This window comes from Carex rostrata, chromosome 12 (assembly GCF_964058835.1).
Source record: "Carex rostrata chromosome 12, lpCarRost1.2, whole genome shotgun sequence".
Classification (NCBI taxonomy): domain Eukaryota; kingdom Viridiplantae; phylum Streptophyta; class Magnoliopsida; order Poales; family Cyperaceae; genus Carex; species Carex rostrata.
Window position 1 is genome coordinate 1,477,261 of NC_135929.1, and position 18,368 is coordinate 1,495,628.

General features: G+C 33.6%; 3 protein-coding genes across 4 annotated transcripts; 2 read left to right on the forward strand and 1 right to left on the reverse strand.

Moving 5' to 3' along the window:
- Nucleotides 1-2,429: 2,429 nt before the first annotated feature.
- On the forward strand, nt 2,430-4,753 carry LOC144562974 (tail fiber). The gene is made up of 2 exons (XM_078312344.1): nt 2,430-2,655; nt 3,838-4,753. The coding sequence occupies exons 1-2, from the start codon at nt 2,549-2,551 to the stop codon at nt 4,364-4,366; spliced, it is 636 nt and encodes a 211-aa protein (XP_078168470.1). The 5' UTR covers nt 2,430-2,548; the 3' UTR covers nt 4,367-4,753.
- Nucleotides 4,754-6,353: 1,600 nt separating this feature from the next.
- On the forward strand, nt 6,354-8,078 carry LOC144562973 (aspartate-glutamate racemase family). Of its 2 annotated transcripts, XM_078312343.1 has the most exons (3): nt 6,354-6,459; nt 6,543-7,350; nt 7,621-8,078. In XM_078312343.1, the coding sequence occupies exons 2-3, from the start codon at nt 6,664-6,666 to the stop codon at nt 7,894-7,896; spliced, it is 963 nt and encodes a 320-aa protein (XP_078168469.1). In that variant the 5' UTR covers nt 6,354-6,459; nt 6,543-6,663; the 3' UTR covers nt 7,897-8,078. The 2 variants fall into 2 exon arrangements, with proteins under 2 accessions (XP_078168469.1, XP_078168468.1); XM_078312342.1 differs by lacking the exon at nt 6,354-6,459 and having other exon boundaries at nt 6,467-7,350.
- Nucleotides 8,079-12,544: 4,466 nt separating this feature from the next.
- LOC144563118 (RNA-binding protein involved in heterochromatin assembly dri1-like) lies at nt 12,545-14,343 on the reverse strand. The gene is made up of 3 exons (XM_078312511.1): nt 13,924-14,343; nt 12,869-12,939; nt 12,545-12,744 (listed from the first exon to the last, which is right to left on the reverse strand). Exons 1-3 carry the CDS (start codon nt 14,250-14,252, stop codon nt 12,740-12,742), a joined length of 405 nt encoding a protein of 134 aa, XP_078168637.1. The 5' UTR covers nt 14,253-14,343; the 3' UTR covers nt 12,545-12,739.
- Between the last annotated feature and the right edge of the window lie 4,025 nt (nt 14,344-18,368).

The window sequence follows — 18,368 nt, forward strand, 5'->3', positions numbered from 1 at the left end:
GCACGCCGAGTCCATGACGGCATGGATCGGTTTAGTCCGAGACAAATGGCTCATGATCTCAAGAAGGTGAATTTTTTTGCTTCTATTTTTGTTTTAATGTTCTTAATTCTGAAAGAAAGAAGATGAGAATCTACCAATGTTCCCCTGATCAACTTTCATATTTCTTTTTTGGGTTCATTTTCAGTTAATTTATTGTCATCTTTTCCAAAATTTGACTTATTTTTTGTAATAGGAATTCGACAAAGTTTATGGACCTATCTGGCATTGCATTGTCGGAACGAGCTTCGGGTCATTTGTGACGCACGCAAACGGTTGCTTTCTTTATTTTTCAATGGAAAAGCTTCTTGTAATGTTATTCAAAACCAAACTTCTTAATGGAGTAGCTTCTTGATTTTAACAAAATAAATCAGTTCAATTAATTACTTCTTTACTGTTGTACGTAGGCCGCTGTTGTATTATGAACGATAATTTTTTTTTTTCCCTTCGTGTCATAATAGTTGATACATATATTTTTCCATTTATCTTTTGAGTTCTAGAACGAGAAGAAACTTTTCGTGGCTTTTATTGCGGTTCTATCGGAGTGAATCTTTAGAATGGATTAAATTGTATTTGTAGCAAATTTTGAGAATATGTTATATATATACTTCTTTTATTATATTGTGTGTATAAAATAATTAGCTACTACAGCTTTAAACCACAAGCATTCATCCAAGGTTCTGTTAAAACGATTGGCTGAAATGTTATAAAGTGTCATACGTCATCTATGTAAACTATACATAAGAAATATATATTACAAACAGGAGAATGTATTAGATAAACTATTAAATAATGCAATAAAATTTTCACTTTATAAGACAAACTTACAATTGATTAAAATGCAAATAAATTAAAATTGTCCAAATATTGATACCTGTCACACACATTCCTAACTTTTCATAGTATCGTTGTTGTGAGATTTGTTTTATGAATAAGTAAAAAATTGTAAGAATCTTTCAGCAACTTGCAACTAAAAATTAGCAACTCCAAGTAAGACGAATCCGAATCCTCCCAAGTACCTGACTAAAGAAAAATGAAATGGACGATCCAGATTAACTCAAACAGTGTTTATTCCCGAATAGCGCAGGAGCCAGCATTATTTGTGCTTTGAGATTCGTGCCAAGTTAAGAGAACGATCCTGAACCGTCCGTTTCAATTTGTTTGAGTCAGGTACCTGGGGTGATTCTTTTTTTTTTTTTTTTGAAAACTTAGTAGTAGCTACCAAGGTTCGTGAGGGGGAATCCAACTCTCGACCTTTGGGTATAACAACTTTAGGACATTTTCCTAGGCAATTGTGCTACCTCCCCTTTCTCAAATTCGGGTCAAGACTAGGTATGACGCAAAGGGGGAAAAATGCTACTTGTGCTGAGTTCATGTTATCATGTACTTTTGGTGTTTAAACACATATGTGTCTGTTCTTTCGTTGGTTTAAAGAAATTATACGCATCTATACTGCTGAAGGTTTCGTTTTACAGAGCGGAGTACATCCGATCTATTTTACTTTTAAGTTCAATCGATTTCATCATCATTCAATTTGTTTTAAGATCCGTATACTTTGCTTTAATATTCGTGCATCCTAATTTTGTGCTCACGGATACTAAAACGGATTGGACGTTTTTGGAACCCATCAAACTCAAAAGGAGATCTGATGTCCATCGGACCTACTCTACAGTTTTTATTTTCTAAGTTGGAAAGTTCTTCGCTCTTGAGTTAGTCAAGTCTATATCATTTCTTAGTTTTGGTAATTCTTATTCTCTCTTCCCTATAATTTGTTCCTTTTTCCTTTGCTTATTTGCATAGTACATGTACATTTCTGTATTAAGTTAGAAAGTTCTTGGCTCTTGAGTTAATTAAGTCTATATTATTTCTTAGTTTTGTTGATTCTTATTCGCTCTTCTCTATAATTAGTTCCTTCTCTCTTGCTCATTTGCATGGTATATGTACATATTTGTATTCAATCAAGCATTCATTCATACACACTATTACATCTAAATCGCCAATTACTTCATAGAAGGGGAAGAAGATGAACTGAACGAAAAAAACAAATAAAGGAAAAGTGACGCCTTGAAACAATTGGAAAAGAAAATAATAAGGAAATAGATAGTGGACTAGAATAATGAGGGAATTCAAGGTTACCCCATAATTCCAAGTGCTTTGTGCTCCAATTGAGAGAGATCCAGGCCCCTCACTGGGATCATAGAGTAGAATTCTTTTGGGCCTAGAGGGTTACCTTTAATCTCTCAACTGATTCATTGAGGCCCAATATTAGCTTAAAGAAAGCCCGTTCCACCTCCAACTCCGTAAATCGAAATTTTGATTAAATTAAGACATTAAAAAGTAATCATGTATAGTCGCCTGGTCGGCAATAAAGAAGAAGAAGAAGAAGAGAAAACGAATTAAAATAGATCCGTCAATTATAGGGGAGTCGGTGGAGGCAGGGTCTTTGGAAGGAGAAATTGGTTTACTTTAGTTTGATCTAATTTTTTTGTTTTTAAGGGTTGTTTTTGGAGAAATGGCGGGGCGAGTGGAAAGAGGAAGTGGGTGGACGGGCAAGAAGATAGCGAGCTACGCCTCCCGCCTCTTTTTTCTTCTCATCATTTTCCAGGTCCCTCTCTTCAGGTGCTCTTATCTCTCACCCCCTCAATTTTTCTTTCTTTTCTGCAACTCAGATTCGTTTTTGAGAGGTTAGTTGAGGTCTTTAGGCGGTTCTGTCTCAGGATCGGTTTAGTGTGACTTGCAATTTACAATTATGATCTCATGGTTGTCGTCTTAGATTTGAAAATTGAGGTTGATTTATACTCAAAGTTAAAAAAAAATGATGAAGTTTAATTGGAAATTGAGGTGGATCTGTAGTGGAACAATGATAGTCAATGATCGGATTACTGCAAAATATTGCAACTTGTGGCGGTCAATTCAATTAAGTGGAGTGTTTGAATTTATGTCAAGCATCGGGTGATGTTTTCCTCATTGATCTTTAATTGTACGGATAGCATTATGTTTAACAACTTGTATACTCCTCATAGATCTCTGGACCACTATGCGGAATTGCTGAAAATAAAAGTGTAATAATTACATTTAACCACTTGCCGCAGTTAGTTGCAAGGCATGAATTGTGCTGTCCTTAATTGGAAAATTGTGTTGGCTTATGAGAATTGTGTTGGAGGTTCGTACCATGTTCAAAGTACAACATCAGTTTCAAAGAATTCAAAGGGTTGGCTCATGATAATTCATTTTTTTTTTTTTTTGAAGTAAGCTTTTGCTAACATAAGTTTTTTTATTAAAGGGGCAAAGGTATTAAGAATATCGGATTACATGGCTGTTAGAAAAATAAAACAGAAAAGAAACTATGATAAGGAAAATCAAACACACACAAAAAAAAAACTAAAAACTAAATAGCATCATCTAGGTCTTTAGTGGCGGCCACCTTATCATGTTGGCCATCCATCTTCAGCAGTGGTTTACTCATCAAGTCACCACTTAATCTCTGATACCATTAGTTGTGGTGTTATAGAGATATTGGCGAATTCAAAATGATGTAGAAGCTAGATATTTTTAAGATCAAAACTGCATAGTTAATGTTGTGTGAATCTTAACTTATATAAAATGCGTTGTAAAAAAAACTGGTGATGTGGTTTCCAGTTTGCTTCAGTGATGAATGAAAGCTGGTGATAAAGTACAATTTCTATCAACCAAAACAACAACAAAAAAATAACAAATAATAAAAAAATCTTATGGGAAGATTTCATATGGTACAAGATACGTATCGATTTAAGTTTGGTTTGCTTGGTTTTGTGATGGCAGGGTACCATGCAGAGCAGGAAGTTGCACTACACCTATACAAGTGACATCATCCCAACTAGTAGCAAACGAGATATTCCCTCCTTCAGTTGTAAAAGGCCTTCTCTACCCTGGTGCTATTGCCACCTCACTCCTCGCTGACATGTCATTTCCCAAGTGGGGTGATCTGTTTGACATGTACAATCTCACCAATGCAAAAAACACCTCTGCTGTAGTTGATCTCCAACGGCTAGAGATTCTTGCTGGTAGCTACTTTTGTGTTGCGGGTGCATTGGTTGGTCTCATCAAACCTGGTAGAATGACGTTGTTTGGAACACTACTGGTTGTGTGGGGTCTTGTTAAGGAGGGCATTTTTGGAAAGCCAACTAATGTGGATCCAGCATCATCTGTTTATTTGTACCCTACAGTTTTTCTTGCACTCATATTGGCATTCTCCTCTATTACTTACAATGTGAAGAAGGCAGTCACAAGTAAGCAGCCTGTGTCACTTGCTAAGCCCCTAAAGAGTTCTGCTAAATCTAAATTGAAGTAGTAGATAACCCAACTCTTTCTCATGTATTTTTTTTTTTTTTTGAGAGTGTGAACTAATTATTGTCAAATTATTGCAAACCACATTTGCTGGCCAATGATGGGTTCTCAAACATTTTTTTTTTGTTTAAATTGTTAGCATTTCCTTCTAATTTTTTGTTTTTCTTTCTGACCACTCAGCACTTAAAGTCATGTCTCTAGCATTTTTTTCTCATCTAAGCCCTCCTTTTTTGTTTTGACTTAAGTTTGTCATTTTCTTAATTGTCACTCTGGCTGAACATGGTCTAATCTCTCTTTAGCTCTGGCTCGATTGTTTTGTTGGTACAACCGGCATATCTTTTTCTTCTACTAAAAGTGTTTCAATTTTTGTTTATGTGGGCAAATATCCAAATGAAAGCTTCTGTTATATGTTGTATTGGACAGTTGTGATGGCATTGGAGTAAATTTTGACATGGGGCCTAGTAGAGAAGAGGGAACTCAGATGCCTCAGTTTACTATTTTCTTTTTATTAATTTGTTTGCTGGATTCTTCAATGCGGATCTTTACTTTTTTTTTTTTTGTTTGGTTCTTACATGGCCCGTAGGCCTACATCAATTCCTCTAAGCTAAAAACAGGTGTACTATTCCCCCTGTTATCCCACCCATACATTTTCCCTTGTTTTGCCAGTCTATGCGTTATTTCTAATTTCTGATGATCTCTACTACAGTGCATTAGCTCAACCCTCCTATGCATCTCTGTTTGTAGTTGCCATGCCATCCAAATTTGCTCATAAGATCGCCAATCAGGTATTGCAGGTAAACAGTCTTGCAAAGCCAATACCGTTTCCAATGAGTCAGAATAGATGACACCCTCACCCCCAGCTCTGTTCTTCATCATTCGGTACCCTTCTAGTACCACCTTTGCTTCAGCTTGTGATGGGTTTATTGCTAATTATCTTTTATTTTCTAGTACCGCGGATCTTTGCTCGACCCCTTGATAAGTATTGGATATGTCAAAAGAAAATTAGAAAAGCCAAGTTAAAAGGAAATTGTATATTCTTTTATTTTCTAATTATCTACTGTTGGAGTCATTTTTCTGGTAATAACAACTACTGACAACTGACAACTGACAAGCATGTGTGCTTTTGTCATTTATGTGTGTACAGTGTACTGGATGTCTCACATCTTCATTGGCCAGATTTGTTTGTATTTATTGCAACCCTGTCTATCCTTTTTTATTTTTTAAGAGAACCTGTGTATCCTATTGTTTTAAATTTATGTGTGTGATTGTGAGAGGATGCACACTTGTTTTGTCAATAATTGCTGAGCTTTAGATTCTTTGAACCTTGGCACAGTAAATAGAAATACCAAGTCGTTTTCAGTTCGCCATAAAACAAATGAAGATTCCTTCTGATACTAAGCGCCTTATTGGGCATGGATTCTGGCCCAAATTCACCCGCTTTAGGAAAATATCTGGTAAAATTAAATTCTTAATTTCTATTAATTAGATGCGTATTTTAAAACAAAAATTATTATATAGACAACTAATTGATGTTAGTTTGAGTTCATTATATTTAATTATTTCTCATGGTGATATTTGGAAACCTCTTCCTTTTTAATGAAACATATTGCCATTATTTAAAGTAGACACTATTAATAAATTAGAACCCAATAATTGAGGTAGCGTCGCCTTCAATCCTTTTGTCAGCTATGTTGTCCTTTAAATTTTTATTTGTCAGTATTTGTCTCTGTTCGCTAGTCGCTACTCCCTTCAAGTTGTTATTTTCTTCACGGCTCAAAGAGAGAAAATTCAAAGCCTCATGATGGAATTAAATCTGCCGTGATTCTTCAGGAATCACAGGACCCTGCTATTCCAAATCCAACCCTTTATTTTATAAAATGTACAAATCTCAAGAATCAGTGAAGGGATGGATTTGGAATAGCAGGGTCCTGTGATTCCTGAAAAATCACAGCAGATTTATTTCCCCTGATGATTGGTTTGTTCCTTGTTTGATTACAAATCAAGCTCTTATTTGGCAATGTCCGGTTCGACAACATCTATTTCCAGTTCTCTCTTGAGATAATCTTTAATTACGATTTCTGATCTACTATTAGTTGTGTATTTTCCTCGACTTTCTAATTTCTTTTGCTGGGTTGGCTAAAGTTTTGCATTTGCTAACTGTTTTTCTCTCTTTCTTTCAGGAAACATGACACATCTGTTTTGGTTTATGGATTTGACTTCTATTGGATCCCATTACAGAGGAGTGTTGAGAGATTAATTAGTGTTAAATTAGGAGGGTATTTCATTTGCATCTAAATTAATATGCTAGAAATAATCACAACAATTCCTTGTGGCTATATCTATTCTCCAGTACACTTTCCCAAGTTTTTTCACTGGCATAGCACCTTCACTAAATCTCGGCCTTCTTGTTCTGTCACCAATTCAAGTTCATCTTCTCTTCTTTTCAACAACAATTTTACAAATGGAGTAGCAGCTGGCTCAAAGAATCCTGAAACATTGACACCATCAAGAGGTGTTCTTGAAGATGCAACACTCAAATTCCCAAATAATACAGTGGGAATAATAGGTGGTGTATCAACTTATAGTACTCTCCATTTCTTGCAAAAACTTGTTGACCTGAGCTCTCAAGATGGAGGTGATGCTATTCCATTCATAGTTTGCAATGATCCCCTTTTTAATATAAATAACTTGCCTGATTTGAGAAGTCAGAGCAAGTTAATTGTGGAGAAATTGAAAGAAAGGAGGATGTTTTTGGAGAAATGTGGAGCTTGTTGCATTGTTGTGCCATGTCATAGCTTGCAAGCATGGCATGAAGAGATTGGAACAGATAGTTCCGTACCGTTTCTTCACATCAGTGATTATGTTGCAAAGGAACTCAAAGAAGCAAGTCTGAAGCCAATTGAGGCTGGAAGCGATGTGCGAATTGGAGTCCTCTCAAGCGATAGCAACCTAAGCACTAGATTTTATCAGGACAAACTACAAAATGAGGTAAAAAAAAAAAATTCTCATATTTTTCTCAGATTAAATAATGGGACATGCTTTTTTATGCAAGCCATGTAATGGCATTTATTTTTTAAATAAATGTACTAGATAATAAATGGCCCATTGTTTCTTTACCAAATGTAATGGAGCTCAAACTTCAAATCCCAAGTTACCAAATGCCAACAGATTAATTTCAATGATGTAATTTTAGCCATGTATTTATATAGTTAACAATGGGATAATCCACACTCAACACTCTCTACTGTTGTGGAGTAGGGATTTGAGGTAATATACCCAGACAAAGCAACAATGGACCATGCAGTGTTACCAGCGGTGAGCGCATTTAGAAGAAAGGACATGGTAGGTGCGAGAAATCTCTTGAGAATAGCAATTTATGTTCTTCTTGTAAAGGCTGTCAATACCATTGTCTTTGCATCACATGACTTGGCACAAATCCTTCCACAGGACGACCCCCTTCTTAAAAGTTGCATCGACCCAATCGAATCCTTGGCAAGACAGGCTATTAGACGGGCAAGATCAATCAGCACATAAAAACTTTAAGAAGTTTCACAATATTTGTTCTGTGCATGTACCTTCATTTTGTTTTGTGATAGTTACTAAATGTCAAATTTATGATCTTGATGTCTGCACGACAGATTTGTTTGTGGTAATATAATAGTTAAACTTGATGTTGATGCTGTCAGCTCCATTATAATGATCATTTATTTATAATATATGTTTTTCTCTATTGCTAGTATATATCTATCTTTACTGAATGCTTTCTTTGTAGATATGAACTGATAATGTTGGTTTAGAGGCCGACATTGGTTTTAACTTTAAAGAGACTCATCCAAGAGAAATTGAATTGGAAAGAATCATATATACACTAAGCATGGGCCTTTCTAAAATTTGGTCTATTTGTCTGCTGATTTGTTCAAGACAGGCCAGAGAATAAGCCCAAATTGTATATAAAAGGAATATCAATGTTAACTCCTTAGTTTATTAATTAATATATAGATATTTTTTTTTTGTCTGTGCACCATTACAGATTCCCACCTGCGGTGAGACAATCATTGGGCAAAAGCAATCTTTTGTCTAACACTTGTCGGGAAAGCGAGTTTATTCGGAAATTCGTATCCTCTGCATTAACTCAAAAAGGCATTTTTGAGTCAATATATCTGGACCGTTCAATTCATTTTATGATCCGTGGAAACTAGCTTCACACAAATATTAAAGGACTCTTGAATTGTAGACTGTGGTCGGATTGGCTCCGTTTAAAATCAGACGGCCAATAGGTGTTAACTCAAAAGATGCTCTTTTGAGTTAATGCAGACGATGCGGGCTCGTTTATTCGATGGTCAAACTAAAACACATCTTAGCGTATATATAAGAAAATTGATTGGAACTGCTGTTATTGATCTCAACTATTTTAGATAAATATTGTTCTCCAAAAAACTTTCAGAATTTTTTGCGTAGGGGATAATTTAAAAATTTAAACTTCATGTCATCTTTTTCCTTAAGAGAAAAGAATATGCTCATCTTCAAGTGTTGTCTAATATTCACCCGGATAATGGCACGGAAATGTTAAAGAAAATTGTCTAATATTCATCCGGATAATTAATGGTACGGAAATGGAGAATTACACATACAAAATTTGATGCGTAAAAAAATGAATTATGTACAAATGGAAATGGAGGAATTACGTACGTGTGGTGCTAATAAGTAATTAAGCTGGAAAATTTTTTTAGCAACTTTTTTTTTTTTTTTATAAAACTAAGTACAATCTCCTACCAATTTTTAATGCATCTAAAAGATGAACGATCTGCCTACGGGGCTTGCTTGCCAAAAAAAAAAAAACCCGATCTACAAACTTAAATTTATTGCGGCACATCAAGATTTGTGTGTCCAGATTATCAAACTTAATACTGGTATTCAGGTGAGCGTTAGTCGATCGATCGCTCTACGAATGAGGAATTAATATATATCAACTAATTAAAGTCTTTGTGTATTTTTAATTATTTTTAAAATAACATTTTGGTGTTTTAGTTTTTATATAACATTTTTCATATATAGTTGGATATTTCCTCGAAGGAAAGTAAATAAATATAACTTGCAATTCAGACTACCTTGGTAAAGTCCGGAATCAAATAAATATGATACTTTTGAGCCTACATATTTGTTTATCATTATTAGAGGAAATATATTGCTTAGATCTAGGGGTTTGCTCTCGGGTAGGGGCAGGGCGGGCCGGGTATACCCAGGCACGGGTACGGGTAGAGGTCGGGCACGGGTATCACGGGTAGACGGGTATCTCGGGCCGGGCATCCTGGATTTTTTTTTCAAAAACCGTGCTCTGCCCGTACTATACCCGTGCCTGTTGTACCCTTGAGGGACAGGACGGTCCGGTTCGGTTTTTTTTTTTTAACAGTGTCGTATAAATATTATTACGTGTTTATAATTTGACTTTTAAAATATGAATAGTTCAATATCAAATAGTATGTGTATATATATATACATACATAAAATTATCAAGTCACATCTTTATAATTCCTAAATAAATAAAATTTGTAACTTATATATAAAAATTATTTTTGCGAAAACTTGTATGTTTATTCGGCTAAGTACAAATGTATTTATTTATTTCTTTACACTTATTTTATTTTCAAATTCTCATTCTAATTATATAGTTTCATAATTTATTTATATCTCGAAATTTTTAGTTTACATTTTAAATTGATAATATATTTTATAAATAAAAATTACTAATTATTTTAAAACAATGTTGCTTAAATCAATTACTTAAATTAATTACTTTAAATATAAATAAAAATTACTAATTATTTTAAAACAATATTACTTAAATCAATTACTTTAAAAGTCGATCTGAACCGTATATGTATATGTATATATAATATAGAGGTTGGCTACTCTACTTACATAAGCATATGAGGGTATATGCTTATAAGTCATTTTTTCATTTTGAAAATCCAAAAAGTCGATCTAAACCGTTAGATGTGATCTCTATATTGAAATGTGCTTGGACACCAAATTTTATATTTTTCTGATTTTTTTTACTATTTATTAAGCTACTTTGAAAATACCGATCGTTGTACGTCTACCGTCGAATGAAAATACCGATTGTTGTACGTCTACCGTCGAACGAAAACTTAAACTGGATTTTTGAGCCACTAAACGACGTTTTTTTGAAATTCTGATGCTTTCAATGTGACGATGCCTGGTGTACCACTGAGGCAAAATCGATCCGTCTCGTCCTTCCCTTTTCGAAAAGTCATCATACGCGCAAATCCGACTTTCCTAGCCAAAGTTATGGCTGTTTAAAGTTTTTTTCGAACGATAGAACTTTGAAAATTCATAACTAATTGTAGAAAAATTCAAATAAATTAAAATTTGTGTCAATTCTGTGTATTTTTTAATGGGGAGCAGATCACCTGCCCCCCGGGGTGCAGGATTTTCCTGCCCCCTCAGTCACTGTGGGGTGGGGTCGGGTTTAGGGTGGGTGGGGCCGGGTTAGGGTTTAGAGTTTAGGGGGCCCACTAACAGTGACTCTGGGGGCAGGAGATTCGATCCCTTTTTAATGCTCTACATGCTGGTGTAATCATATTTTTTAAAATATATCAAACCCATCAGAAACTCAGATTAGTCAAGTTTAAACTAAAATGACAACTTTTATTAATAAATTAATTAGACACTAATTTATACTTTTTATTTTAACTCCATGCTGGCATCTAGAAAAATGATGTTAAACTTCATATAATTATACACTAATTATAATAACTTTTATGTATGAAATAAATATAAAGCTTGAAGTTTAGCTTTGAAGGAAAATATTTATTTGTAATCAAACATGAAGATTTCATTGGATATACTCATATACATATATATACACATGTGCAGTCACAAGAAAAATTGCATTCTGAATTATATATGCACACCCGTGATATTATAATTGTATTTTGAATTATATATACATATAAGCTCGTACCCTTTTTTTTTTCTAATGAATGCAATAAAGAGAAAAAAAATTGTATATGTATATATAATATTATACATGTATAACATATACATATACATATACATATACATATACATATACATATACATATACATATACATATACATATACATATACATATACATATACATATACATATACATATACATATACATATACATATACATATACATATACATATACATATACATATACATATACATATACATATACATATACATATACATATACATATACATATACATATACATATACATATACATATACATATACATATACATATACATATACATATACATATACATATACATATACATATACATATACTTATACATATACATATACATATACATATACATATACATATACATATACATATACATATACATATACATATACATATACATATACATGGTGTAATAAATTAACTATCACTGATGTAGTTTCGGATGGCAAAAAATAAAAATAATAATAATTCGGGTATCCATTACGTCCACTTCTTAGGACTAAAAGTTACCTCATTATTGTTTTTCGAATCTTATCTCCTGTTTTATAATTTCCCCTCTTCTTTTTGTTTGTCTCATCACTCTCTTTCATGCATCTATCGTTCTTTAGATGTTGGATGATCGATGAGGATCGTGTTTATAATTAATTGTGGTGTATGTTAATTTGGTAAAGTCCAATATTTAATTAAGCCCCAAAAGAAACCCATCTTTGTTCTCTCAACTACTGTAAATTCGACTTTTCGTATTTTAAAGACGTCATTTCATGAAGAATTTTTTCTAAATAATATTTCATATTGTATTTCAACATGTGACCCATGATTACCCCAAGAATTGCATTTTAGTGCATGCAACATGGTGGCCCTGTATCATGATGTAACATAAATGACGACCAAATAAATTTTGTGAGTTACCTAAGAAGAAATTTTTTAACCAACCAAACTAGACATAACCATTTATATATGGCTCATCATCATCATTACATATCTTCTTATTTATAATTTTAAATTATTTGATTCCAGTACTGCTGGTGTCATGTGTATTTTGTTAATTGCGCAAAACATGGGTTTTTGTTCCCATGCATGTATATATTGATAATAATATACAGGCCAAGTTTTCTCTAACGATTATATGTTGCAGAGAGCAAAGTTATAAATTCTTGAAATGCCAAGACAAGCAAATAATTGAGAAACCAAATCTCTTACAAAATGTACTTGGCCCACGTATACATATTAATTCAGCTTGTAATTTTCATTAATCTTTTATTTCCCGCTTAATGGGTTGAAAAACATAATTAATTATGTAGGTCTTCATGCTCAAAAATCATTTCTTCAGTTGTAGTCATTTCCATTTGATTAAATCAGCCTGTAATGAAAACAGAAAAAAAAAAAAAAAAAGGCACATTTGATCAATATTACTGACAAATTAAACAGCAAAAATGTGAAATGAAGCTGTAGACAGGTTCAACAATTTAGAAGTTGTGGCTTACCATAGTATCTAGGTGTGCTGCATCTGAAGCACTCTGTTCGGCTTGCGTAATTGTGTTCATTACATCCCATCCTGTTACACAAAAGATAATTAATTAAAGATAAATATATACACCACATTTATGAAAAACTATATAATATGTAGTAAATTAATATGTGTATTCTTGTAAGAGCCTAGTGGAAAATCAAGTTTTATTTAATTTATAGACAGAAGTGCATGCTAGGGAATTAATCTACTATCAATCATTTCTTGCACCTACATATATATATATACATAAGAGTCAATGATGTCTTGCATAAATGCAGGGTTTAATGTACTATCAATCATTTTGGCCTTCATAAATGAAGGGTTTTGTGTGTGCATCTGTCTAGCAAAGACCTGTAACTCAATGTATAAGTTGTAGGATATATAACCAGAAGTGGTACTTCTATAAAACGGAAGATGTAAAACGTTGTACTACATGATGACATATGCAATGATGCAAATAATTTTGCATGCAGTGAAAAATGCATGCACTCAACAATATATATATATTAGCTTAGCCGGAATATCTTTTCTCTTTTTATAAAAAGTAGACAACTTACTTTTAATTTACTAAATCAAGAAAATAGATTTTACAAGAGAGAAACAGAAGGAATCTATAACTGAAAAGGAAAACTAGCTAAGCGAACATTAATTTCGGAAAGGCTAGTGTCCCCAAATAAAACTAGCCTAGCTGGGATGTGAAATGAACATAACAAAAAGACCTTCCATTGGCCAAAAAAAAGTAAATAATATCCAGAGTAAAATAATAGACATAATATGCAGTTATGCCATATAATTAAAATTGAAAAAAAAGATGTAACCATTTCAGGTACGTATACAATTCTATATATATATATTCCCCAGGTATTTCCTGTGAGAACAAGAACTTCTATTTTTAATTTTTAAGATCAAACTTTAAATAAATGCCTAGCTATGCCATACGTAAATTCATTAAATGTCGGACATGATACATAACGATATAGTTACTTTGCATGCATTCATGTAAATATGTAAGTTAGAAGTGAAGAAGACCTTGAGCAAATCCAATCGCCGGATTTCCAGCCAGCCTGCTGTGCCGGCTCGAGGGAGAAACCCCATGATTGTGTGACAGCAGCTTCAGTCTTAGTGGCGCCACCGCACTTGAAGCAGTTGGAGCGGCTAGCATAGTTGTGCACACCGCAGTTGGAGCAGTACCAATCACCCGGCTTAACAGCCCAATTGATTGGATTGCCCAGAGCACCGCCTGCTGGAGTACCAAGGCCAAGCTTCGGTTCACCGCACCTTTGGCATGATTCCCTCTTGCCAAAATTGAGGTATCTGCAGCTCCTGCAGTCCCAGTCACATGGCTGTCTGCAACTCATGATTTCTAGATCTCTCTTAATGTATCGAAATGGGTACAAGTAAATCAATAAAACCTCTTGATGCAAAGAAGAATGAGGTGAATTGTCTGGGATGTTTGAATTCTGAGAAGGTAAGGGGGTATTTATATAGGGTTTGGTGAGGGACCCAAAGTTGCTATCTGGCTTGGAAGTATCATTCTCTTTTTAAAAAAGAATTAGGATGCATTTTAATTAGAGAAAACAATTGAAATGAATTAAAATGAAAAAAACAGGAAAAAAATTAGGAAGAATATATTTCCAGTTGAGTGGGAGAGTACGTAATTGCTTATGAAGTGCGTTGGAGGGATAATCTATAACATCATGAGAAAGGTGCGGCGAATGCAAAGAGATAAGCTAGCTATAGCCGAATCGATGCTACACTTAATAGCTAATATTGCACCATTAAAAGGAAAACTAATTTGAAAATGGTATTGTTGTGTAGACTTGGTGTACTTACTCCATATAAAAGTTATAATTAGCAAATTAACTTCTTATGTAGTTATGTGCAGTGAGTAATGAGTATAAAATTGTCTATTCACTGGTTTCTTAACCAATTGTATTCTTTACGCTTACGGGCATGATTCATGCAAAAAAAAAAAAAAAAAAAAAAAAGCCTATTCATTGGTTTCTTAACAAATTATCTTCTTTGCGGTTACAGGCATGCATGATTCATGCAAAAAAAAAGAAACAAACAAATTGTAACAGTAAACAATTTGGTTCACCAACCTACTACTATAAAGACCTAACTAGAAGTTTAGAACCCAATTGTTTTAGCTTTTTCATCTAAGTTTGATCGGAAACTTTGAAGGTTTAATTATTTACGTACCAAGTATATATTTTAGGTTTGATGAGAATATATTATGGCACAAGAAAAATATGGTAATTTTTAATTTCTTTTAAATCTATATATTTCAAAATTTTAGACTTGAATAACGAATAAAATCCATTAATCATATTTTTTCGCTACATATGTCGATGTAAATTTATATATATATATATATATGAGTAAAGCTAGGGTGTGACATGCTCACCAAGAAAATTTGGTGAGCATAACTCCAAAAGTATATCGGATCGACGTCAAATATCAAATCCAAACCGTTGAAATCCATGTACTTCATGAGTGATGCATATATATACAAAATTTTGAAAGTTTTGAGTTTATTTACTACACGGTCAACTGGTCAAAGAAATAATAAAAATTGAATATATAAAATAACTTAAAATAAAATGTTCGTTTTTATGACCACTTGACCGTGTAGCAAATAAACTCGAAACTTTCAAAAATTTGCATATATATGCATCACTCATGAAGCACATAGATTTCAACGGTTTGGATTCGACATTTGACATCAATCCGATATACTTTTGGAGTTATGCTCACCAAACTTTCTTGGTGAGCATGTCACACCCTAGCTTTACTCTCTCTCTCTCTCTCTCTCTATATATATATATATATATATATATATATATATAGAGAGAGAGAGAGAGAGAGAGAGAGAGTGATGCTATGATGCTTTTTGGAAAGTAAAGAAGGTATTTTACTTCCCACTCATTTCTCTATTTTTAAAGTTGAAATAGTCAATTCGAACATCTCAACATGATCTTCATATTGAAATGGGGTTGGAGACCAAATTTTATATTTTTTGAAATTTTTTTACTAATATTTTAGAACTTTTGAAAATGAGTATTTTTCTAAATTTTTTTAACGAAAAGTTGTGATTTTTAAAATTTTTTAAAAAATAGTAAAAAGTTTTTAAAACAAATATATAAAATGTGATCTCCAAGTACATATCCACTACCAGAATTTTGAGTTGTACCAAGGGTAGCTATAGCTTGTAACATGAGTATTTAAGGTCCATGTTAAAGAATTGACATTTCTGATTCTTTATATCTTTTAACATGAGCTGTCTCATGCAACAGAGCACCCTTGTAATTGCCTGACGCTTGTCTATGTTATTGTCTCCTAACTATACATTTTAATAATATTGGGAGAGCCCGCCCCCTCAGATAATGTATTTTATTAGATGCTCATGTTAATAGTTGATCCTATACCCATGAAAATAGTTAGGACATACTTTTTGCAAGAGCTCATCCATGTTATTGTTTGAATGATGTTGTTTATATTATTTTATTATAGGGGTCCATGTTAATACTTAGGGATGGCAATGAGCCTAGCCCACGGGTATTTTGCCAAGCTCAGGCCTGGCCTGCCCGTAAAAAATTAATGGCCCGCCTGCCTGGCCCAGTCTGACGGGCTTGAAAATCTAGGCCCGGCCTGCCCATAGGCTTTTTCTCCAGGCTCAGGCCCGTGCCTGCCTCCCTGTGCCCATGGGCTGCCTTATCCGGCCCGGCCCGGCCATGCCCAATTCATTTTTTGAGGCTGAATTTCTCCAGCTTTTTATTTTCTTTTCCATAAATTATAGCCTGTTGGTTGTCGCACTATGCATTAATTTCAAATACAAGTATAACTGTAAATATAATTTTTACGACGAGAAAATTAGAGACAACTAAGGCAGAGCCGCAACAATTACACAAATAAGCAATTACTCAAAGAAATGATGCTAACAAGTAACAAGTCAAAATAAAAAGAGAAAGACTGGCAGAATTACACAATAAGTCTAAAATAGCAACACAAAAACGAGATGTAAATTAACATAACAAACAACATAGTTTTTCATAATTCAACACAATTACACAAATAACAATCGCTCTTCATCTAATACTTCTCTTGCTCCAACCTGCTTTGTCATATAATGCAACAACCAATACCAATGTCATGCTATAGTACAAAATGCTAATTACTTTACGGTTGTACAAATTATAAGAAATGTATAGTTTTAGTAGTACATAAAAGAAAAAAGTTACCTCAACATCATTGGTAATAACAAAGCATTGAACCCACTACTCTTCCTCTTCTTCTATTGCTCTCATCTGCAATAATTAATTCATACAGGAAGTTTAATATAAAGTGATTTCTTCTATTTTGTATAAGCTATTATTTATAATCTATGAAAAAGAATCCTTAACAGCTGACACAGAACTATGGAACAACATAAAAAACCAAATTAAATTTTTACAGCAACAAACTAAACCTTTGTATTAGGCAGCAGCTATATATATATACAAAATAGAAGAAATAGGCAGCAGCTATATATATGCAAAAATAGGCAGCAGCTATATATATGCAAAAAATAGGCAGTAGTTGCATATTTACAAAAATAGGCAGCAACTACATATATGCAAAAAATAGGCAGCAGCTACCCTAGATATATAAAAAATTACAATCAGCAGCTGCCTCTAAACAACAGCTCACAACAACAGCTGCCTCGATACAAACTTACAATCAAAACTAAAAAATAAGAATAAAGTGATACCATAATAGTAGCTGCCTCTATATATACCCAAAGAGTTATATATCTATACTTACCTAATTTTTCAATAACATCCAATTAATAAAAAATAAGAAGAAGAGTTACCTCAGCATCTACATCTCCATCTCCATCTCCATCTAAATCATCACAATATGTCTTAAATGGATTACCCTCTCCCAAATCTGAAAAAAAAAGACAACTCATAGTTAAATAAAAATATGAGCATATTTAATTAAAATACTACAAAAATGAGATTATATGATATTATACCTTCGAAATCAGCCCTTAACCAATTTTGTGCGCATGCTAGAGCTTCAACAAGTTGAGGATGAAGTCTATTCCTTTGTGGACTAATTATTCGCCCGCCCATGCTAAAAGCTGATTCGGATGCAACTGTTGAAACGGGTATTGCATATGTCTCGAGCAATCTTTTGTAAAGTTCGAATTTGGATCCATTAGACTTCCACCATTCGAGCACTTCAAAGTCGTCATCGTCAGTTGGACTCAAGCCTTCTTCTAAGTAAAGTTCCAACTCCGTAGTCATGTTGTAATCCTTCTTCATAGTTTCGGCAAACATGTTGTAATCCTTTGGAAAACCAATTTTTGGTTTCTTTACCCTTACGATTGGTTCCTCAACTTGTTGATTCAAATCTCTTCTTTGATATTCCCGAAACAATCGACAGCACGAATCAAGAACCTTTTCAACTTCGCTCACATAATTATTACC

Bases quoted from the DNA above. Each gene is read 5' to 3' on its own strand.
- LOC144562974 (XM_078312344.1), top strand. From the start codon at position 2,549: ATGGCGGGGCGAGTGGAAAGAGGAAGTGGGTGGACGGGCAAGAAGATA. The intron at 2,656-3,837 runs GTGCTCTTATCT...TTGTGATGGCAG, and splicing joins TTCCAGGTCCCTCTCTTCAG to GGTACCATGCAGAGCAGGAA.
- LOC144562973 (XM_078312343.1), top strand. From the start codon at position 6,664: ATGCTAGAAATAATCACAACAATTCCTTGTGGCTATATCTATTCTCCA. The intron at 7,351-7,620 runs GTAAAAAAAAAA...GTTGTGGAGTAG, and splicing joins AGGACAAACTACAAAATGAG to GGATTTGAGGTAATATACCC.
- LOC144563118 (XM_078312511.1), bottom strand. From the start codon at position 14,252: ATGAGTTGCAGACAGCCATGTGACTGGGACTGCAGGAGCTGCAGATAC. The intron at 12,940-13,923 runs GTCTTCTTCACT...TTTGTGTAACAG, and splicing joins GGCGATTGGATTTGCTCAAG to GATGGGATGTAATGAACACA.